At 47.6% G+C, this 24,226-nt stretch overlaps 1 protein-coding gene across 1 annotated transcript in view; it reads left to right on the top strand.

Annotated features, from left to right (window-relative positions):
- The window catches only part of ACACA (acetyl-CoA carboxylase alpha), a 776,656-nt gene that overhangs the window by 357,428 nt on the left and 395,002 nt on the right, over positions 1-24,226 (top strand). Inside the window, exon 42 of the mRNA XM_075335853.1 lies at positions 1,997-2,094. Coding sequence (XP_075191968.1) covers positions 1,997-2,094 — 98 coding nt within the window. The remainder of the gene's footprint in view (positions 1-1,996; positions 2,095-24,226) is intronic.

Genomic DNA, 24,226 nt, shown 5'->3' with positions numbered 1-24,226 from the left:
CTGCAAAAAGATATTTTCTGAAATGCAAATGAATTAGACCAATATTTACCAGTAAAATAACGTACAATATGCTACATGGAAAACAAAGCACTGTTGGCATACATATAGGTATTACCGTTATCACCTTATGAAGTGACACTAGTCTGATTTGAAAAACCTGTACTGGTCAGTAATGTGAATACTGGCTACAGTGACGAAGGGTTAAATCCCGTTGCAGTACCACTAATTGGAAAGTAGCACTGTCTGTTGTAGTCAGTGAATTGTGTATGTCTTTTGCATGGACGAAATGGGGCCGATTTATCAGGTCTGGCGTTCATATTCCAATCTTGCAAAGGGAAAAAAAGTTGGTTTGCGTAAATTGCACTAAATTTGGTGCAGTTTTAGGCTGTTCTAAAGACAGAAAATTAATTTTATATCTATGATTTGCAGCAAAATTTTCAGCACTTTCTGGGTTAAAAGATAATCTCTGTAAAAGTGGGTGGCGTCATCCTCTGGTGGTGATCCCCACCCAGTTTTTTAACTTTTTGGTGAGCATGGTATAAAACCTTGGTGTAAAATCTTTGAATTGATTGTTTTTATTGGAGTCATGAAAACATTATGGCTCCAACTAGGAAAGTTTTTGTTCTTGGGGACTGGAAGTCCAGTGCCTTGGGTGCCCTCTTACAGAGGTGGTACTACCAAACATTAAAAATTAAGAAGAAATTTCAACCACCAACACGTGACCAGACTTCCTAGTAAATCTGGTGTCTTTGGGTCAAGGAGGGGAGTTGGCATTAGTTTCTCTGCGCTCAAACTCTCTACACAGAATCAAAGCCGCTGCTACACTATCTACACCACACAACAGTTATATTAGCAAAAAATGATGGATGCCAGCAATGTTCTTCCATCTGCTCAGCAATACATTGGTGGAGCATCAGCCACCGGCAAGCCCCCGACTCCAGTCAGCAGGAGCCACTCCACCAGTCAGCTGGCTGCACACAGTCTGTGGTGAGCTCAGTGGCACTCCTGAAGAAGTAGAAAGTGACTTTACTTCATGGCTCAAGATAGAGCCACCTCCTGTTTGTAACCAGACACTGGCTCTGGCTCTGAGTGACCCACTATATTCTTCTCATGTATCTTGTAGATCTGTTTGACATTAGGGGGTACAAAAAATAGGAATTTGAGGCATGGCTGCTCTATGCACAATTTATTGTATTACTTCTTTCCCCATTTTTTTGGTGGTAATTCTTAGTAGATTGCGCAGTACCACTTCTCTTACTTTGCCTTTTGCTGTAGTTTGGGGTGTTTTATTCTAGTTGTTTATCTCATTACTAGCCATGGTAGAAATGCTGTTTAGGTCTTCACCCAAAAATGTTCTGATTGTGTTCCTCACAACCTTACAAGGTTTTCAACATATGTGATTGCAAGTCAATGGCTATTAACTTTCTGTGTGTAATAGCAGATGTGTAGTTATAAAATGTATTCTGTCAGCACAGAATGACTATTCACACCAAGTACAAGCGCTCATGCATATGGCGTGGTTAAGCTTATAAATACACCTTCCCGTCTGCTTGTTTCCCTCTATCTCCATCCTCCCCTCATCAGTGATTGACAGCTCTGGCTTCATAGAGCCAGAGAAGGGTGGAGATAGAGGGAAAAGAAGCTGGTAGAGAGGTGTATTTAAATGATTATCCCATGATGCACCAAGCGCCTGTACTTGGTTTGAACAGTCATTCTGTGCTGACAAAATCCCTTTAATTATTTTAAATGGAACTGTTCATCGGATTCAATATTCCCGAACCACAGGCAGCCTGAATTGGTGTTTGGCTACACAATTGCATCCAAGTATGTTGTACTCTGCAACACTGCAGTTTTTTTTCAGAATAAAACTACTTTGATCCCTTTAATAAATGTCAGTATGTCGTCATGACTATATTTTATGTTTTTGTATAACTTTTCTATTGTCTGATGTTAAACTATATATTTTATTAATGTGTAAAATTTCGTTTTCTTTCAGGGATATAAATATTTATATTTAACACCTCAAGACTACAAGAAAGTCAGTGCCCTGAATTCTGTCCATTGTGAGCATGTGGAAGATGAAGGAGAATCACGGTAACTACATTTAGGTGTATGCAAAATATTAGCTGCAGGTTTCTAAAGTTTACAAATAAGGGATACATACAGTTAGGTCCAGAAATATTTGGACAGTGACACAATTTTCGCGAGTTGGGCTCTGCATGCCACCACATTGGATTTGAAATGAAACCTCTACAACAGAATTCAAGTGCAGATTGTAACGTTTAATTTGAAGGTTTGAACAAAAATATCTGATAGAAATTGTAGGAATTGTACACATTTTTTTACAAACACTCCACATTTTAGGAGGTCAAAAGTAATTGGACAAATAAACCAAACCCAAACAAAATATTTTTATTTTCAATATTTTGTTGCGAATCCTTTGGAGGCAATCACTGCCTTAAGTCTGGAACCCATGGACATCACCAAACGCTGAGTTTCCTCCTTCTTAATGCTTTGCCAGGCCTTTACAGCCGCAGCCTTCAGGTCTTGCTTGTTTGTGGGTCTTTCCGTCTTAAGTCTGGATTTGAGCAAGTGAAATGCATGCTCAATTGGGTTAAGATCTGGTGATTGACTTGGCCATTGCAGAATGTTCCACTTTTTTACACTCATGAACTCCTGGGTAGCTTTGGCTGTATGCTTGGGGGTCATTGTCCATCTGTACTATGAAGCGCCGTCCGATCAACTTTGCGGCATTTGGCTGAATCTGGGCTGAAAGTATATCCCTGTACACTTCAGAATTCATCTGGCTACTCTTGTCTGCTGTTATGTCATCAATAAACACAAGTGACCCGGTGCCATTGAAAGCCATGCATGCCCATGCCATCACGTTGCCTCCACCATGTTTTACAGAGGATGGGGTGTGCCTTGGATCATGTGCCGTTCCCTTTCTTCTCCAAACTTTTTTCTTCCCATCATTCTGGTACAGGTTGATCTTTGTCTCATCTGTCCATAGAATACTTTTCCAGAACTGAGCTTGCTTCATGAGGTGTTTTTCAGCAAATTTAACTCTGGCCTGTCTATTTTTGGAATTGATGAATGGTTTGCATCTAGATGTGAACCCTTTGTATTTACTTTCATGGAGTCTTCTCTTTACTGTTGACTTAGAGACAGATACACCTACTTCACTGAGAGTGTTCTGGACTTCAGTTGATGTTGGGAACGGGTTCTTCTTCACCAAAGAAAGTATGCGGCGATCATCCACCACTGTTGTCATCCGTGGACGCCCAGGCCTTTTTGAGTTCCCAAGCTCACCAGTCAATACCTTTTTTCTCAGAATGTACCCGACTGTTGATTTTGCTACTCCAAGCATGTCTGCTATCTCTCTGATGGATTTTTTTCTTTTTTTTCAGCCTCAGGATGTTCTGCTTCACCTCAATTGAGAGTTCCTTAGACCGCATGTTGTCTGGTCACAGCAACAGCTTCCAAATGCAAAACCACACACCTGTAATCAACCCCAGACCTTTTAACTACTTCATTGATTACAGGTTAACAAGGGAGACGCCTTCAGAGTTAATTGCAGCCCTTAGAGTCCCTTGTCCAATTACTTTTGGTCCCTTGAAAAAGAGGAGGCTATGCATTACAGAGCTATGATTCCTAAACCCTTTCTCCGATTTGGATGTGAAAACTCTCATATTGCAGCTGGGAGTGTGCACTTTCAGCCCATATTATATATATAATTGTATTTCTGAACATGTTTTTGTAAACAGCTAAAATAACAAAACTTGTGTCACTGTCCAAATATTTCTGGACCTAACTGTATATATCTCAGGACAAGTTTGCATCATGGTCTTGTAACCTTGCAGCCTAGGAATATGTTAAAATAATATAAAACAAAAAAAAATTCAACAAGATCCGATAAAAAGGAAAGCGATATACCTTTCTTTTGTTGGATACATTTTTAGAAAAAAAGCTTTGCAAGGAATACTCTCAGGTCTTCTAGAACTATACTGAACCCCATTCAAGCTCTTCAATGTAAATACAGCCTTAGAAGTGTCTAACTGAAGTCAACTTATCTGGTTAGGGGATGACAGATGGTAGAGTAATAAGTAGGAACGCACTGCACCAGGACACTTAAATTGTATAAATGGTCCAATTTATCCTTATTAGGGGCAGATGCCTGCCTTGCTAGTGTTTATACACGGTCAGTACAATCAGAAGAAGCCATGGCTTTTTTTCAAGGGTTGGTGCAAAAATTATCCATGTTTGGGGAATATCAACCAAGAGCTTTCTAGATGAATGAAATTTAGCACTGATCCATGTCTGATTAAGTTTGACAGATATAAGGTTTTCTGTTCTTGTAGAGAATAACCTGGTCCTCTTGGGTGTGACAATGCCACCAGCCATGCTGAATACCCTTTTCAAGAGGACACTTGAGGCTGCCATGATAGTACACCACTAGCAAACTGGTCCATTTCTTGCTACTGGTCCCATATGCTGACCCAAAGCCCTTATGATCAGGGCTTAGAGGCCTGCTGAAGAAAAGTGACTATGTGTAGCTGCTGTGTTTTTGTTTGCTGAAGTGCATCAAATTGGTACAACAGAAGATAAAACATCTGGTAAATCATGTCAAACATACAGTAGTTGTTGTTTCTGCTGCATTGGCTACTTGTTGCACCCCTAACAGGGGCATATATGTACGAGCCTTCACTTTGCAGGTAGGAAACAGGGGTCTCTTGGTCAAGTCAGCGGTGTATTTGACAGATGTCAGTTCAGTATAAGCGTTGCAGAGCAGTGAACACAACTTATTCTGGTAATATGCCAATTTGATTTAGCATTTGGAAGCCTGATAAAATTTCCCCATTTTGCTTTTGATAGCCAAGCACGGCTATCCAATAGTCATCACTTAGCTTGATGGTAACAATGTTCCTGTCATTCCACAAATCTTCCAGCATACAGCTTGCCATGCTCAGCAGCACAACCGAGCGTGCCATTCGTTCATTTTATGTATCAAGGTGCAATGGTTGGTCATCATGGCCAGCATCATTGTAGTTGTCATTTTCACTCTGTCAGCTTCGTCCCTTTTCATGCCTGGGTAGCTTATTGTCCCTCTCCACATTCACCTGCTGCTCCTCCTCCTCTTACTCCTCCTTTTCCACATCCTGCTTCATGTAACATGGTCAGGGTCCCCAAAAACCACATAGTGGCATTAAATGCTGTTCTTCCTCTCACTCTAGCATTATGACAAGTTGTTTCTAGGATAATCAGGAGCAGAATTGTGACATTTGTCGATATCAACAAAATGTTTACCCTTCATGAACTGTCGCAGTAGCGGACATGCATCCCTCTTAAGCTGCCGATAGCGGCTCTCAAAGTAACCCATGCTCCTGTTTGACTGCTGCATGACATAGTCATTGACCACTTTAAACTGCTCATACAGATGATCAAACATATGCAGTGTCGAATTCTAGCGGGGTCTAACATTGCAAATCCGCTAGCGCACTGACAAACTGTTTTCTTTCTGCAAGCCAGGAGGGCGTGCTTTGCTACATAAGACATGGTTGAAATGTTCAAAAATTTAACACAATTGAAGTCAAGATGTGTGCCCTGCCGGGATTACTTTTCCCAAATAGAAGGCAGACAAAATGTTCCTGGCATTATCACTCAAGACAATTCCCAGTTGCAACTAATTGGGGCAATACAGCATGAGATTTGCCACTTGATGCACAGCAGCAACTCGATCCCTGTTTAGGACGCTTCACCACTTGTCTTGGTTGCAATGATGCATCACGGCCACTCAAAATATTCACCCAGTGGGTCATGAAAATTAGGTATTGTTACTGTCCACAGTTGCTGTTTCTGATGCCTATGATGTTGCACACTTTGGAGCTCAAAGACAATCTGAAAAAGTGACTGTGACGGGGTGTACATCAGAGCAAAGAGAGACAACAGGCCGAGGATGATCCAACAGGTTTACTAACAGGAATACAGGAACAGCACACGACAAGTCCAAATAAAACAGATTCGGGGGCACCTCCCGATAATCCAAAGTGCCAGATCACAACGTAATAGTCCTTTTCAGAGTCCCAGAAATCCCACACAATCCACTGGACGGCGAGGTCTGTCCGCAGATTCAGATCTCGCTCCCTTCCTCTTCAAAAACTCAACTCCCAACTGCATTTAGAAACAGGAGTGAATTGGTTGAGCTCGTGGGCCCGCCCCTCAAGGGTAGGGGTCTATGCAATGGTTGGGCCCACTAGAAGATTCTAGAAGGTTGGCTCCGAGATGTCTACAGGTTTGTGTAGTTGGCGTTATCCACTGCTTACGAAACAATGAGAAGTTCCCCTGGCTGTGTGGACAAGAGATAATTGCATTATGGGCCCAGAGACACAGGAGATGGGGGGAAGGTATGGTTACTTACATCCCAAGACATTTCAAAGTGTTCAGTAAGTACAACCAAAGGAAAGTGACATCACATCCTGACATAGTATTACAGCAAATACAGTGAGAAGGTAAAATACATCATGACAATTCCTTCCCCTCCCAACTTGTGTACGTACTAGGGACCTCTACAGGTCGCTGGTTAAGTACACGCAGGCATGGCTGACAGGACTCAAGGCTCCTCTTGCCTGGACAGTCCATCTGCATTTTGGTGTTGGCTGCCCCTTCTATATTGTATGGTAAAGTTATAGGGCTGCAGAGCCAGGCTCCATCGCAGTAAGCGTCCATTGTCCCCAGAGACTCTGTTCAGCCAGGTGAGGGGATTGTGATCAGTAACCACAGTGAATTCCCATCCATACAGATACGGCCGTAGTTTCTTAAGGGCCCACACTACAGCCAGACATTCCTTCTCAACAGTTGCATAGGCCACTTCTCGGTCCAGCAGTTTCCGGCTGAGATAGGCGATGGGGTGCTCGTCCCCAGCTGCATTCACCTGGCTGAGGACAGCTCCCAGTCCATAAGCAGAGGCATCCGTTTGCACAATGAATCTCCTCTTGTAGTCTGGAGCAGCCAGGACAGGATCGCAGATCAAAGCATCCTTCAGCCGGTTAAAAGCCTCATCACAGGCTGGAGTCCAGATCACCAGCCGGGGCATTGTTTTCTTGGTCAGGTCGGTAAGAGGCTTGGCCACAGTACTGAAATGAGAAACAAATTTTCGGTAATAACTGGCAGTGCCCAGAAACGCCATAACTTGTTTCTTAGTTTGGGGTACAGGCCAGTCTCTAATAGCCTGGATTTTGGCAGGCTCAGGTCGGAGCTTCCCTCCTCCCACTCTATGTCCTAGGTACTGGACTTCCCCCATCCCCAATTGGCATTTATCGGGTCGAATAGTTAGGCCGGCTGCAAGAATCAGGTCCAAAATAATGGCTACTTGATTCAGATGTTCCTCCCATGTGTGGCTGAAGACGGCGATATCATCCAAGTAGGCACAAGCAAAGTCATCACATCCCCGGAGGATCTGATCCACCATTCTCTGGAAGGTGGCCGGGGCATTTTTCATTCCAAAAGGCATGCTTAGAAATTCATACAGACCAAAGGGGGTTATAAAAGCGGACCGTTCTCTCCCTTCATCCGTTAGAGGGATCTGCCAGTATCCCTTACTGAGATCCAAGGTAGTGACATATCGGGACCCAGCCAGTCGGTCTAGAAGTTCGTCAATACGAGGCATTGGGTAAGGATCGCTGACGGTATGGTCGTTTAGTCGCCGATAGTCCACACAAAATCGAGTACTCCCATCCTTCTTGGGTACTAACACCACAGGGGAGGCCCAAGGGCTATAGGAGGCCTGGATTACCCCAAGCTGTAACATCTCCTCCAGTTCGTGCTGCATGGTGTTTCGAACTGATTCAGGTACCCGGTAAGGAGCCAGTTGTATGGGACGGATGCCCTGAGTGTCCACATGATGTTGGGTGACGGTGGTTCGACCTGGTTGGGATGAGAAAGCAGCCCGTCTCTGTTGAAGCACTTCCAGCATCTGGATTTTCTGTAAGGAGTCCAGGTAATCTCCCAGGGGAACCTGTTCCACAGTTGATGGGGCTCTCGCTGCTTCCACGAGATCAGGTAGAGAGTCCTCATCCTCTTGACCATCTTCTGAAGCCAACCGACAGCTTGCTATCATTGGAATGTTCCGGTCATGGTACTCCTTAATCATATTCACATGGACAGTCTTTTGCCTTAGCCCCTGATCATCTAAAGCAAGAAGGTAATTGGTATCATTCAGTTTTCTGAGAACCCGGAAGGGACCCTCCCATGTGGTCTGCAGTTTATTCTGCCGATGGGGAACAATCATTAAGACTTGTTGTCCTTCTACAAACTCCCGATAGCGTGCGTTACGGTCATACCATGTCTTCTGTCTGGTTTGAGCCATACGCAAATGACTCTGTGCAAAACTAGCAAGTTGGGCCAAGGTTTCTCGCAGCTTTAGGACATAAGGGACAACAGGGGTTCCTGTATCTTCAACTTGCCCCTCCCAGTATTCCTTGAGCAGGGTTAAGGGTCCTCAGACCTTTCTTCCATAGAGTAGTTCAAAGGGGGAGAACCCAGTGGACTCCTGGGGAACTTCCCGATAGGCAAACAAGAGATGGGGTAGGTACTTCTCCCAGTCTGAATCTCGGTCCGTGAAGGCCCTCAGCATATTCTTCAGAGTGCCGTTGAATCGTTCACAAAGTCCATTTGTTTGGGGATGATACGGGGTCGTTCGGATCGCTCGTACTCCACAGGTGCGCCACAGACACTGGACCAACTCTGACATAAACTGGGAGCCTTGGTCCGACAAGATCTCACTGGGGAATCCTACTCTGGTAAAAATAATAACCAAGGCCTCGGCCACCTTGGCTGCAGAGATACTTGACAAGGCCACGGCTTCTGGATATCGGGTGGCGTAGTCCACAACAGTGAGAATGTACTGCTTTCCAGATTTACTTGGTTTAGCCAGAGGTCCAATGATATCAACAGCTACTCTTTGAAAGGGTTCTTCTATTATAGGGAGCGGTTGCAGGGGTGCCTTTGGGTGATCTCCGGGTCGCCCTCTACGCTGACATATGTCACAAGTTCGGCAGAAATGCGCCACTGCTTGGGAAATCCCCGGCCAATAAAAAGTTTGAGTCAATCGTCTCTCGGTGCGGGTTTTGCCTTGATGGCCAGCCGTAGGAATGTCATGAGCCAGGTGTAATAGGGGAATTCTGTACTTCTGAGGAACAATCAGCTGTTTGCTATAAGTCCAGGGCTTATCTAGGGAGTCGGCATTGGCAACCCGATACAGAAGTCCATTTTCTCTGATAATTCTTTCTCCGTTTTCCCCTAGCTGCCCTATTTCAGCCCGAGTTCTAAAACTAGCAAGGGTGGGGTCAGTCTCTACTTCTTGTCTAAACTGAACTTTATCCCAAGTAACATTCATATTATCCCCACAAGAAGAATCACTCACCGGCTGTAATGGCAGTTCTGGTGGCCTCAGTTCCATGGATGGGTTGTACACGTCCACATGGGCTGCTCTCTTGGCTTGACTTCTGGTTACCGCACCGACAAAGTGGCAATGAAGATTCCCCACATCATTTCCTAGAAGAACGTCTGCAGGGAGGCCGCTCATCACACCGACCACACATTGTTTTGCCCCAAAGCCATAATCCAGGGTCACACTCGCTCTTGGAATATATCTCTGGGTACCTCCTGCCAGTTCAATGGCAATTCCTGGTCCCTTTTGAATTGCTTGTGGTTGAATTACTCGGGGATCGGCTATGGTGAGGAAAGCCCCAGTGTCACGGAAGCCAACAACTTTTTGGCCATCCAGCACGACCTCCTGTAGATGTTTGTCCTGAAGATCAGAAGAACAGGTGGCTGGAGCTCGCACCCCATAGACTCCGGGTAGGGGAGCCAGGATATCTGAGTCACTTGGCAAGTCATCAGGCACAGAATCCAGCTCTTCTCCTGGTGAAGGTGTCTGTAGGTAATGAACAGGCAAAGGCGGTCTGTAGCTGTTCTGTCTACGAACACCTGGACATTGGAATTGCATGTGCCCAGGCTGCCCACATCCATAACATCTGCGCTCTGGGATTCTTCCTCCGCGTCGTATTCCCAAAGGTGGAGCATGAGTAATGCGAGGCACAGTCACACGAAGGTCCCCATGAGTTGACGGTCTAGGGTGATGGTGAACATTGGGGCCAGAAGGACCAGGGGCCACCAGCGTTGGGGGGTTGGTGTTTTTTTTCTCACTGGGTAGTAGTTTTTTCCACTGAGGCTTGATGGTGAGAGCCTCATCAGCTAGAGCTGCAGCTTCCTCCACAGTGGCTGGTCTCCTTTCACGCACCCATTCCCGGATCTCAGCGGGGCACTTGAAGTAAAACTGCTCTTTTAGGAGGACCTGGAGGACGGTCTCCAAGGTTAAGGCCTCCTCTGCCTCCAACCAACGATGCCACAGATGTTTGAGTTTGTGGGCATACATCTTGAAGGACACTTCCTCATCACATGCTAGAGTACGGAACTGAGTCCTGTAACTGTCTGGCGTTACAGCATAATGTTCTAGAATAGTCTGTTTAATATCCGCATACTCACAGTTCCACCGAGGGTCCATAGCTCTATAGGCTGCAGCAGCTCCACCCTCTAAGAGCCCAACCAGATGCCGGACACGCTCCCTTTCTGGGACTTCCATTAATCGACACTGATGCTCAAAGTCCTGGAAGAAGCCCTCAATGTCACCAGCAGCCTCATTAAACTGCTTGAAGTCTTTGCGGGACACTCTGGGAAGTTCCCTCATGATGGGTGCTGGGGTTACAGTCTGTCTGGAACCTCTCGCGGCTTCCACAGCAAGCTGCTTATCCAGCAATGCCATCTCCTCCATCCTGCGCTCCTTCTCTTCAGCTCCACGCATGGCCTCCCTCTTATCTTCTATGGTGGCCTCATCTCCAAGCAGTGCCATCTTTTCCTTGTACCACACAACCCATTGACTTTTTTGGGTATTCACCTCCGGCTCCCGTCTTTGCTCCCCTTGCTGTGGAAATTGTTCCTCGGTGCCATCTTGCAGGCAAGCGTGTTCCAATGCCTCAATTAGTTGCTCCTTAGAGAGTCCTTTGTAGCCGACACCTAATTCACGGGCCTTTGTTTGTAGACTCGCCACAGTCCAGTTCCTGTATCCTGAGGTTCTGGTTTCAGACGTCGATTGGCTGTTGTCCTCCATTTCTTCTGCTCTGATCCCGCCGCTGCCACCAGTTTGTGACGGGGTGTACATCAGAGCAAAGAGAGACAACAGGCCGAGGATGATCCAACAGGTTTACTAACAGGAATACAGGAACAGCACACGACAAGTCCAAATAAAACAGATTCGGGGGCACCTCCCGATAATCCAAAGTGCCAGATCACAACGTAATAGTCCTTTTCAGAGTCCCAGAAATCCCACACAATCCACTGGACGGCGAGGTCTGTCCGCAGATTCAGATCTCGCTCCCTTCCTCTTCAAAAACTCAACTCCCAACTGCATTTAGAAACAGGAGTGAATTGGTTGAGCTCGTGGGCCCGCCCCTCAAGGGTAGGGGTCTATGCAATGGTTGGGCCCACTAGAAGATTCTAGAAGGTTGGCTCCGAGATGTCTACAGGTTTGTGTAGTTGGCGTTATCCACTGCTTACGAAACAATGAGAAGTTCCCCTGGCTGTGTGGACAAGAGATAATTGCATTATGGGCCCAGAGACACAGGAGATGGGGGGAAGGTATGGTTACTTACATCCCAAGACATTTCAAAGTGTTCAGTAAGTACAACCAAAGGAAAGTGACATCACATCCTGACATAGTATTACAGCAAATACAGTGAGAAGGTAAAATACATCATGACAGTGACCCACGTTCTCCTGCAGAAGAGAGCACAGTGGGGGCACACTTGTCTCATAGAGAAAATGTCTACTGAGTATCTTTCAATGAGGCAGAGCGCACAGTCCTGACTTCACTAGGTGGTATGGCATTGACTGCACCACCATCAACTTGATTAAGTGAAATTTGGTACAAAAGGGAATGACTGGGAGCATTTGCTCCTTTCCTTGACACAGATGTGCGATTGTTTATCTGGAAGTGCAAAAGATGAGAAGTTCCTTAGAGTGCAACAAGCTTTAGTGGAGGATGCAGCCTGGCTGATAAAGACCTGTATGAGAATGAGGGGTACTATGACAACTTGAGGCACAGATTGCTGGCTGGCTTGCTTTTCCAAAATAAGTAGTTGATGTTTCATATGCTGGTGGCAATCCCTAGTTCTTAGTCTATGTGAGCTCTACTGCTTAATTTCTTTCTGCTACATGCAAAGCACTAACTAAAACTAGATGCCCACTGGTATAACTAACCACCACTCTTACCAGGGCTTTCGGGCACTGTTGATCATTCTCCACCAACAGCATGTGGGGCACCACTTGCTCCAGAGCCAATTGCACAGCAAGCAGATTTTGCCCTAGAGGATTCTTAGGGTAAGTTCACACAGTGCATTTTTCGCGGCGTTTTTGCGCAGTTTTCGGGTGCTTTTTTGCTCAGAAAACTGCATGACTTTGCTTCCCCAGCAAAGTCTATGAGTTTTCATTTTTGCTGTCTGCACACAGCGTTTTTTTCAGTTGCGTTTTTGTGGTGCCACAAAAATGCAGCATGTCAATTATTCCCGCGTTTTTCACTGCGCTTTTCATCTTATGAGTGCAATGGGATGTTGAAAGACGCAATGAGAAACGCAAATAGCTGCGTTTTGGTGCGTTTCTAAGACCAAAAACGCAGCTATAAACGCAGGAGGTGGGTAGTAAAGTGACATGTACAGGAAGAGGATTCCTTCTGTCAGTAAATACAGAAGCGTGAATCCTCCCGGTACCGTCACCGCCGCGTCCACCTCCGGTCCTGTGCATGTATGCTGCCGTGCGGCGCCATGTTCGGGCGGGAGGTGGAAGCAGCTGCGAAATCAAAAGTTAACAAGTTCGACAGCTGCTGTCTGCTCTCCTGCATACACTATTGGATGGAGGATGCTGAGCCTTGTAGGTCTGCTCCCCCTGACTCTCCCTCAAGCATACAGTCCTGGATGGAGCATGCTGAGCCTTGTAGTTCTGCAGCTGCTGTCTGCTCTCCTGCATACCCTATTGGATGGAGTATGCTGAGCCTTGTAGTTCTGCAGCTGTCTGCTCTTCTGCATACACTAGTGGAGAATGAAGAACACATTGAAGAAGGAAATGACATCAGACCTTTTTTTTTTGTTCACTGATAAAAAACGCATAAAGACGCAGTGAGCAAAAACGCAGCAAAAAAACTCACTAAATCGCGGCAAAACGCGTGCGTTTTTTGCCGCGGGTGCGTTTTTGTGCGGTTTTTGCCGCAAAAAACGCAGCGTCAAAAAAACGCAGTGTGTGAACCTAGCCTTAAGCAGCATGTCACCAACACCCTCTTTCGCTAATGATATCACATCTCCGATACCTCTATCTGGTTCCCAGGTCTTGTCCACTACTTCATTGTTGGATGACATTTGCCTCTCTGTGTAAAAATGGCCTGAACTCCTTGCCCCTACCACCACTTTTAGTGCTCCTGCCACAATGGCTTGCAGAGCCAGCAACATATCTAGGTGTTTGAATACTGTCTTCTATCTCCTCCAGACCCATTTCATATGGCTCTAAAGGCTGCCTGTACACCTTTTCTATCTCCTCCAGACCCATGTTATATGGCTATAAAGGCTGCCTGTACACATCTTCTTTCAATAAATTTACTGTAGTATTTGTTTTTGTGAAGTATCTTCCTTAGCCCCCAGAGTCCTCTAACTTAGGGAACCGAGGGGCAGAACAGGTACACGTACAGGTATAACATTAAAAGTTAAGGCAGAAAAGGAGGACTGGGCAAGACAAGCTGTTGGTGTCGCTGTCATAGGTAACATCATTACGTCTTCTGCTTCTCCCTCACTAATTATCTTCAAAAAAGGTCTGTGAAGCCTCTGTTAGTAGTCTGGACACAGAACTAGCCAGATATCCCTCCAGGAAGGACCTAGCCAAGGAGTGGCTCTTTTTAGGAGACCACCATAACCACCATATTAAGTGGCCCTTTTAGTCAATATCCAATTCTTTGACGAGTTTAAAGATGTGACAAGGGAAATACCAAGGCCAGGTATCCATCCACAGGGTGTTGCCCCTCATCAGTGTGGAGTAGGATTCTGGCTAGGTGGGAGCCAAGGAGTGGCTCTTCTTAGGTCCTTCCCGGAGGGATATCTGGCTAGTTCTGTGTCGAGACTCCTAACAGAGGCTCCATGGACCTTTTTTGATTTGCATACTTCCCAGAGGGCAATGCACCTAGGATTTCACAGTTTTGAGCGCCTTTGTTGGCTGCTGACAGTGTTTTCTCTGGCTGGTCTCCTCGAGATCAGTGATTGTTTTGTCTTGTCACTAATTCTCTTGTCAGAGGCAAAGCAGGACATTTGTGATCTGCGTTCGGCACTACTACTGCCAGGATGTCTTGCACCAGCAGTGCTCATGGTGCTGCTGCTAGCTTCTCTGGAATTTTTTACCATGGTATGGGGTTTAGTCTCTTACACTGAAATGTCCTCATTTACCAAACATTTTGGATACAGTGGGTACGGAAAGTATTCAGACTCTTTTAAATTTTTCACTCTTTGTTTCATTGCTCCCATTTGGTAAATTCAAAAAAGTTCATTTTTTTCTCATTAATGTACATTCTGCACCCCATCTTGACAGAAAAAATAACCATGTAGAAATTTTTGCAACTTTTTTAAACAAGAATAATTGAAATATTACATAGTCATAAGTATTCAGACCCTTTGCTCAGACACTCATATTTAAGTCACATGCTGTCCATTTACTTGTGATCCTCCTTGAGGTGGTTCTACTCCTTCATTGGAGTCAAGCTGTGTTTAATTAAACTGATAGGACTTGATTTGGAAAGGCACACACCTGTCTATATAAGATCTCGCAGATCACAGTGCATGTCAGACCAAATGAGAATCATGAGGTCAAAGGAATTGTCCAATTATCTCAGAGACAGAATTATGGCAAGGCACAGATCTGGCCAAGGTTACAAAAGCATTTCTGCAGTACTCAAGGTTCCTAAGAGCACAGTGGTTTCCAAAATCCTTAAATGGAAGAAGTTTGGGACCACCAGAACTCTTCCTAGACCTGGTCATCCAGCCAAACTGAGCAATCGTGGGAGAAGAACCTTGGTGAGAGAGGTAAAGAAGACCCCCAAGATCATTGTGGCTGAGCTCCAGAGATGCAGTAGGGAGATGGGAGAAAGTTCCACAAAGTCAACTATCGCTGCAGCCCTCCACCAGTCGGGCATTTATGGCAGAGTGGCCTGACGGAAGCCTCTCCTCAGTGCAAGTCATATAAAAGCCCGCATAGAGTTTGCAAAAAAAACACATGAAGGACTCCCAGACTATGAGAAATAAGATTCTCTGATTTGATGAGACGAAGGTAGAACTTTTTGGTGATAATTCTAAGTGGTATGTGTGGAGAAAACAAGGCACTGTTCATCACCTGCCCAGTACAATCCCAACAGTGAAACATGGTGGTGGTAGCATCATGATATGGGTTTTTTTTTTCATCTGCAGGGACAAGATAACTGGTTGCAACTGAAGGAAAGATGAATGCGGCCAAGTACAGAGATATCCTGGAAGAAAGCCTCTTCCAGAGTGCTCTTGACCTCAGACTTGGCCAAAGGTTCACCTTCCAACAAGACAATGACTCTAAGCACTCAGCTAAAATAACAAAGGAGTGGCTTCAGAACAACTCTGTGACCATTCTTGACTAACCCAGCCGGAGCCCTGATCTAAGCCCATTTGAGCATCTCTGGAGAGACCTGAAAATGGCCGTCCACCAATGTTCACCATCCAACCTGATGGAACTGGAGAGGATCTGCAAGGAAGAATGGCAGAGGATCCCCAAATCCTGGGGTGAAAAACTTGTTGCATCATTTCCAAGAAGACTCATGGCTGTACAAGCTCAAAGGGGTGCTTCTACTCAATACTGAGCAAAGGGTCTGAATACTTATGACCATGAGATATTTCAGTTTTTCTTTTTTTAAAAAAATTTGCAAAAATTTGTACATTTTTTTTCTGTCAAGATGAGGTGCAGAGTGTACATTAAAAAGAAAAAAAACTTTTGAGAATTTACCAAATGGCTGCAATGAAACAAAGAGTGAAAAATTTAAATGGGTCTGAATACTTTCCGTACCCACTGTACAAACATAATGGTTAGAATATTTTTGTCCCACATTTATGCAATCTTGGGAAAAAAAATAATCAACCAGAAAAGCTAGGTAGGTTACACACCATGGCCCAGAAGGCTAATCCAACAACTTCCTGCTGATAGTATTGTTCTGGTGTGGTGTGTATGTCTCCAATTTGCCAACTTAGGCTGGGTTCACACATAGCGACAGCGACAACGACGTCGCTGTTACGTCACCATTTTCTGTGAAGTAACAGCGACCTTGTAAGTCGCTGTTATGATTGCTGCTTAGCTGTCAAACACAGCGACGCAGCAGCGATCATAACGTCGCTACATGTGCAGAGAGCAGGGAACCGCGCACACTGCTTAGCGCTGTCTCCCTGCTCTCCTAGCTACAGTACACATCGGGTTAATTAACCCGATGTGTACTGCAGCTACATGTGCAGAGAGCAGGGAGCCGCGCACACTGCTTAGCGCTGTCTCCCTGCTCTCCTAGCTACAGTACACATCGGGTTAATTAACCCGATGTGTACTGCAGCTAGATGTGCAGAGAGCAGGAGCCGGCACCGGCAGCTTGAGAGCGGCGGAGGCTGCTAACGAAGATAAATATCGGGTAACCACCTTGGTTACCCGATGTTTACCCTGGTTACAGCTTACCGCTGCTGCCAGATGCCAGCTCCTGCTCTCTGCTCGCTTCATTTCGTCGCTCTCTCGCTGTCACACACAGCGATCTGTGCGTCACAGCGGGAGAGCGACGACCAAAAAAATGAACCAGGGCTCTGTGTAACGAGCCGCGATCACACAGCAGGGGCCAGATCGCTGCTCAGTGTCACACACAGCGAGATTGCTAATGAGGTCACTGTTGCGTCACCAAAACCGTGATGTAGCAGCGATTTCGGTAGCGATCTCGCTATGTGTGAAGCACCCCTTAAATAGATACCAAAACAAATCTGCACAGTTTAAATGTCTGTTTAGTGGAATAATTTATTTTAAGATTTTTTTTTGTTAGACAGATTGTCAGTGCCACCTAAAAAATTGCTTAGCAATAATGCCGGGTGGTGGGTAGGTACACAGCTTCCAATTGGATGTGTCAACAATCCACAGTATTGTTGTAGGGTATATGGTTACCAAATTGGACTTGTAAAACAGATATTCAAAAAGCAAACTGTATGTAAAACTTTATCATTATTATTATTATTATTATTATTATTATTATTAATAATAATAATAATAATAATAATAATAATAATAATATTATTTTATTTTTTTAAACTCTTTTTTTTTTTCCCAATTCCCTGACAAAAAGACATAACCAGAAATGCTTTGTTGGTAAGTAGGTACATGCCTGGAAAGGGAGACAGCAGTAAATGTCGTGGCAAGTACGGTTGTTAAAGGGGTTTGCCCATTAGTTTAGCATTGATGTCCTTAGGCTAGGTTATGGGGTCTGACACCCGGCACCCCTGCCGATCAGCTGTTTTCGATGCTGGCAGCACTAGCTGGAAATGCTCAATGTGCAGTACCCAGCTGCCTGGTCAACTCATTATGGCTGGAGCTGGGTACTGCACATGCACCTCCCATTCAAATCAATAGGAGGCAGATGGGCAGTACCTGGCCACGGCCATTGTTAGTACTGGGCTGCTACGAAATTGAGGTTTTCTGTCCACCTGCTGCCACCGTCGGCACAAAAACAATTGATCGGCAGGAGTGCCGGGTGTCGGACCCTGGCCATCAATGTTAAAGTAGTGGACAATCCCTTTGAAAAGGGTACTCTGTTCTTTAGTAGGGAATTGTCTGCCATTCTTGAAACATTAGTGTTCAGTTTAGTTGATATAGGCCATCAATGTAAAAGTAGTGAATAACCTCTTTAAATGGAACCAATAAACCAATTATGGCAAATGTTCGTAACTTTTTTTTTTTACTAACCTTTAAATTCTTATTGCCTTGACAAAATATTCACCTTATCCCAAAAAAGCTGCATTGCTTGTTAGATACATGGGACAACAGCTTGCAATATTGTCGTGGGGTATACAGTTGCTAGATTTAACTAGCAAAACAATTATGCAAAAAGTAAAATGTGTACTTATGTGTACATTACGACCGCGTTACGTTTTAAAACGGCACCAAAAAAGGGTACTTATTCCTTTCTGGCGTTTTAAAATGGCGGGCAGAAAAAAGTGTATAGCGCCCCCCAGCGTCAGAAAATCTCCGGGGTTTCAGCTACCGGGGGTAGCTGAGACCCTGGAGATCATGATTCGGGCCGTTTTTTCCGGTCCCCAGTCACGTGATGACCGGTATACACCGTATACCGATCATCAAGTTATAGTAAATGACCGCGCCGGTAAAAAATGATTTATCTCCCATCTGGCATGATCAAACATGTCAGATGGGAGATAAATCTCTTTCTCGGTTCCCTCCGGTCCCCCGGTGTCCCCAAAGTGCCCCCCCCGACCCCCAACCCCCTCCCGAAAATCCAAGATGGCCGCGCGCACCGGCGAGCACAGCAGCGCGCCGGCCACATTCACACTGTTCCTATGGTTTCTGTCGTATGTGCCATAACACATGCGACAGAAACCTGCTCCCCAGGCCCTGCCAAGTCACCCCCTATCCCCACCCCGGTGTTCCCCGGTGTCCTATATACCTGTCAGAGCGCTGATCCCCCGCGGCCCCCTCCTCCGGCTCCTTCACAGCAGACGCCGGTCACATGTGCCGAGCAGCTGACAGCTTCCTGTGTTCAGGACGCTGGCTGCTGCTGCTGCTCGGCACACTGCAGCTGTGACCCAGGGAGGGTGGGTGCAGATTCTTTGCACCCACTCTCCTCAAATGGAGGGTCCTCACACCTAGAAAATGGGGGATACGTTCCCTGAACGTGTCCCCCATATTCTAGAAGGTCCAGAGTCGACGTGGGACGTCCAAATGGATTACAGCGGATTTTTTTTTCTTTTCAATAAATTGGCTAATCAGGGAATGTTTTGGGGAGTGTTTTTTCATAGTATCATAGTATCATAGTATCATAGTTTTTAAGGTTGAAGGGAGACTCTAAGTCCATCTAGTTCAACCCGTAGCCTAACATGTTGATCCAGAGGAAGGCAAAAAAACCCCAATGTGGCAAACAAGTTCCAATGGGGAAAAATTTCCTTCCTGACTCCACATCCGGCAATCAGACTAGTTCCCTGGATCAACACCCTGTCATAAAATCTAATATACATAACTAGTAATATTAAATTTTTCAAGAAAGGCATCCAGGCTCTGCTTAAATGTTAGTAGTGAATCACTCATTACAACATCATGCGGCAGAGAGTTCCATAGTCTCACTGCTCGTACAGTAAAGAATCCTCGTCTGTGATTATGATTAAACCTTCTTTCCTCAAGACGTAGCGGATGCCCCCGTGTTCCAGTCGCAGGCCTAGGTGTAAAAAGATCTTTGGAAAGGTCTGTGAGGTAAATCCGGAGATATGACGATAAATCATGATATTCAAGTATGTCAGGAAGCCCTCTCCTGGTGTCACCCCCCCTTTCCTTCACACAACTGGTTTAGCAACAAATCCCATGGCCATGTCCTGTGATATGGAAATGAGGTGGTGTGGGAACAATGGACACAGGATGACTCCCTGCCGTCACCCTGTAGTAGGAGCTGCTAGCTAGTTAGCAAGGCTATGGAAATAGCCAGACAGAACGACTCCAGTAAAAAATGGTTCATATCTCGCAAGCCATATTTCCGATAAATATGGCAACCATAAAAATGGTGTCTCCGCATGCAGACGATGCCGGCACACCCTTTTTATGGGAGCAGGACATTGGGAAATGCCCCAGGCGTGATATCAGCCAATGGGGAACTGGCAGACAGGTCATGAGTCCCCTCGTTCTGTAGCTAAATTCATAACTGTCACAATGAGAGCATTGGCGTCCGCCTACGACGCTCCCAGGCAAAGTTATGGCCCATATTCCAGGTTGGGATATTGTCCATAACTCAAGCCAGGGGTGGAGCAGTGCTCCCTGTGAGGTCACGAAGGTAGGAGGGGACCTGGATGTGCCCAGGTTGATAACCCTACTTCGGCCATTTTCCAGTGTTCTTCTGCTCGGGGGCCTGGTTGGGAAAGACCTGTGAGGGAGTTCCTGGAAACCTGGTCTACAGCGCCCCCCTGTGGCCAGACGCAACAAGGTAACTGCTGGGACTGTGTATGCCTGTTTGTAACCCATGCTTTGATTGTAACTGTACTCTGACATAACTGTATATTCTGTAGATTCCCTATTGTATATATTGTAGTTCTAGTGTGCTTTAGGCTGATTAAATTATATAATTAATCTTGGGCTGTTCTGTTATCTCGATCTTGAATCCCACGTCTGTGTGTTCGGCTAATAGTTACCGTAAATCGGTTGGTGGCAGCGAATTGTGCCAAGGATTATTGTGGGGAGGCCAGTGAGATTCGGGGAGATTTTATATATTCCGCCCGCGGAGGTCGGGGGAATATATACCCTACTCTCACCGGGGACCCTTCAATAATCGGCATAAGTAGTATAGCGGCCTCCTTGCTTATTGTCGGGCAATTCCATAATTGGCCTGACTATAAGAGGGGCGCTAGAGAGCGCATCACGTGCTCTGTCGGTCGGGAGGTATAAAGGAGGGGTGACCCCCACTTGTTACCCCCCGATTGTGACGTACTGGTAGCCAGCGCGGGGGATTTCTGAGTGACCCCCCCGGTGGTTTGTGACATATTGGTGGCATAGCGGTGGGATCGAGATAATAGTGTGTGTGAGTGTGAGACCCATACTCCCAGACACTAAAGACTGCCTGCAGCAGCTGTGGCTGCTGGGGTCTTCAGACTAGCTCAACACTAGAGTGTCAGAGTGCAGATACTGTAAGGTGTGTGGAGGCATCAGGTGTCAGTTCTGTGTCAGTGACCAAAAGTCTGCAAGAATGGCTGATGGCACCAGGAGCAGAGCTATGCAACTGGCCAATGCTAAGGCAGGAGCCGAAGAGAGGGAGGACGGTGCTGTGGACAGCAATGAGGAGGTTGCCCACGAGTCCTCCAGGAGCTCGACGCCAGAAAACCGTTCTGCCGAGGACATTGCGCAACCTGGCACTGCTGGACAAGATGAGGAGGAGCTCACCCAAGGTTCCTCAATGAGCCAGATGCCAGCCCTCCGCTCTGAAAGGGACAGTGAATCGCCTAGCTCTGCAGCGTGCCGCAGATCACCACGTGCCATTCCACCGAGCCTGGGAGGCTCGGATAGCCTTCTTCAAATGGCTATGGCCCTTCTCCAGGCTGGAGACCAGAAGGGCTACAAGGAACTCCTGGCAGAGCGCAGGGCAGAGCGGCAGGCAGCGCGTGACGCTGAGGCTGCGGAGCGGCACGCAGAGCGTGAGGCTGCGGAGCGAGAGCGGCAGGCAGCGCGTGAAGAGCGAGAGCGACAGGCAGACCGTGACTACCAGCTGCAGCTAGCTCAGCTCCGGCCCTCATCAGCCACACGTGACCTTCGAGACACCAAACTTCCAAAGGTCCGTGTTGAGGACTTCCCAGTGCTGGAGAAGGATGGAGACTTGGACTCTTTCTTGACTGCTTTTGAACGGACTTGCTTGCAGCACCATCTGGACAAGGACCAGTGGGCCAAATACCTGACCCCCCGTTTAAGGGGTAAGGCCCTGGATGTCCTTGGGGACTTGCCTGCTGAGGCAGATCAGGGCTACGACACCATCAAGCGGGCCCTGATCCAACAGTACAACCTCACTCCAGAGTCCTACCGCAAGAAGTTCCGGAGCCTACAGAAGGGACCAAAGGACTCCTGGGCTGACCACCGGCGGGCACTTGCCCGAGCTGCCGACCACTGGACCCAAGGCCTGCAGCTTTCCACCGGACCGGAGATCCTGGACTTGTTCATCACGGAGCAACTCTTGTGGAACTGCCCTGAGGATCTCCGCCAGTTCATCCGAGACCAGAAGCCAAAGGGGTCCACGGCTACAGCTGCCCTGGCCGATGACTACACCAACAATCGTGCTCCTGAGGCCAGGAGAGCAGCCACCAGCAGCACCTGGAGAGGGGGTAAGATGAATTCTACGACTGCCCCACCTGCCCCTAGACTGCAGGGGGTGTCCCCCTCAACTCCCCTCTCCAGGCCCGTGGCGGAACCAAGACGGTGCCACCAGTGCAACCTACCTGGACACTTCAAGGCCATGTGCCCTCAGCGTCCCAAGGCCCCGGCTCCGTCCCCGTCCCAAGGGCCGCCCAAGGTGTATTGTGTGGGTGGGGGTGGTGGTAGGTCCCTGGACAGCTTCCAACCTGTCACCGTCGGCCGGTCTGTGACCATAGGACTGCGAGACAGCGCCTCGGAGGTGACTCTGGTGCGGCCTGAGATGGTGTCCCCCCAAGACTTGATCCCTGGAAAAACCCTCGCTGTCTCCGGGATTGGAGGCATTGACCCGGCGCTGCCTGTTGCTGACATTTATGTGGACTGGGGCGCAGGGCGAGGGGTGAGGGAGGTGGGGGTAACTGATCGGATCCCCGCAAACGTGCTACTTGGGACAGATTTGGGGCAGATAACCTCCCAGTTTGGGCCCCAACCAAGGGCTGAACCTTCAGCCCGTACTGACATGACTCCTAACAATGTTAATGTGTTATCTATGAATGATGTAAGGGAGGAGGGAGTGAACTCTGATATTTCTGCTTGCATAGACACCATAGACACACACTCAGCTGCAGCTGTGACAGGGGAGGGGGTCAGAGAAAGGTGTGACAATGCCTCTACAAGTAACCAGCCTGTGAGCTGGGATCTGTTGCCCTCTGCAGGGATAAGCAGAGAGCAGGGTGCTGCAGGGGGAGGACCAGTGTGTGGGGTGGGGGCTACCACAGCAAATGTGGGGTCCCCAGAGATTTCACAGCGGGGTTCTGTTGCTGCAGGAGGGGAACAGGCAGGTGAGATTGGGGCCGGTCCAGGAGCGGAAGTGCTCCCAGGTAAGATCTCGGTGCATGGTTCCCCCACAACCGGGGTGTCAGGAAGCCAGGTAGGTCTGCCTGAACCGGCGACTTGGTCAGGAACGGAGGAGGAGCAGGCACGACCCACGGTCGCAGCGGCTGTGGCCGCTGTCACCCGCAGTGGGAGTGCTGGAAGCCAAGGGGCCTCCCGGAGGTCCGATAGCTCTTCCCCTTCTGACCAAGTGGCAGCCGAGTCAGGTGGAGGCCAGGACACAGGTCCCGGGGTACTGACTGAAGATGTGACAGTCTCGTCGATTCTGGCCACATCTAGTCAGGGGTTTCAGGCAGCGTTAGAAGCTGACGACAGCCTGAAAGCTCTTAAGGAGCAGGTGGCACAGCCTCCCTCGGACTCGGACCCGGAGCGAGTGGTCTGGGACCAAGGACGGCTGTACCGGGCCACGGTCCAGCAGGGTTCACCGGAGGCGTGGCCCAGGGACCGACAGTTGGTGGTACCCTATCCGTTCCGGACGGAGTTGTTGCGGATCGCACATGAGATTCCGATGGCCGGACACCTAGGGATCGCTAAGACCAAGGCCAGGTTAAACCAGCATTTCTACTGGCCAAAAATGGGGGCCGATGTGGCTGCCTACTGCCGTTCGTGTGAAACCTGTCAGAGAGTGGGGAAGGCGGGGCCACACCCCAAAGCCCCACTAGTATCTCTGCCAATCATCGATGAGCCTTTCAGGAGGGTGGCTGTGGATCTGGTCGGCCCGCTGGCCATCCCCAGCAGCTCCGGGAAACGCTTCATACTGACGGTAGTGGACTATGCCACCCGGTACCCAGAAGCAGTGGCCTTGTCGTCCATTCGGGCTGACAAGGTGGCCACCGCATTGCTGGAGATTTTCTCCCGAGTGGGTTTTCCCCAGGAAATGCTCACTGACCGGGGGACCCAATTCATGTCCCAGCTGATGGAGGCCCTCTGTAAGCAAGTCCAGGTGCGACATCTGGTGGCCAGCCCGTACCATCCACAGACTAATGGCCTGTGCGAGCGGTTCAATGGCACCTTAAAGCAGATGCTTAAGATGTTGGTCGACTCCCATGGGCGTGACTGGGAGCGGTATCTCCCACACCTGTTATTTGCTTACCGGGAGGTT

Source organism: Anomaloglossus baeobatrachus, chromosome 2, assembly GCF_048569485.1.
Source record: "Anomaloglossus baeobatrachus isolate aAnoBae1 chromosome 2, aAnoBae1.hap1, whole genome shotgun sequence".
NCBI lineage: Eukaryota > Metazoa > Chordata > Amphibia > Anura > Aromobatidae > Anomaloglossus > Anomaloglossus baeobatrachus.
Note: the sequence above shows the minus strand (reverse complement) of the source record. Positions and strands in the feature narration are given on the sequence as shown.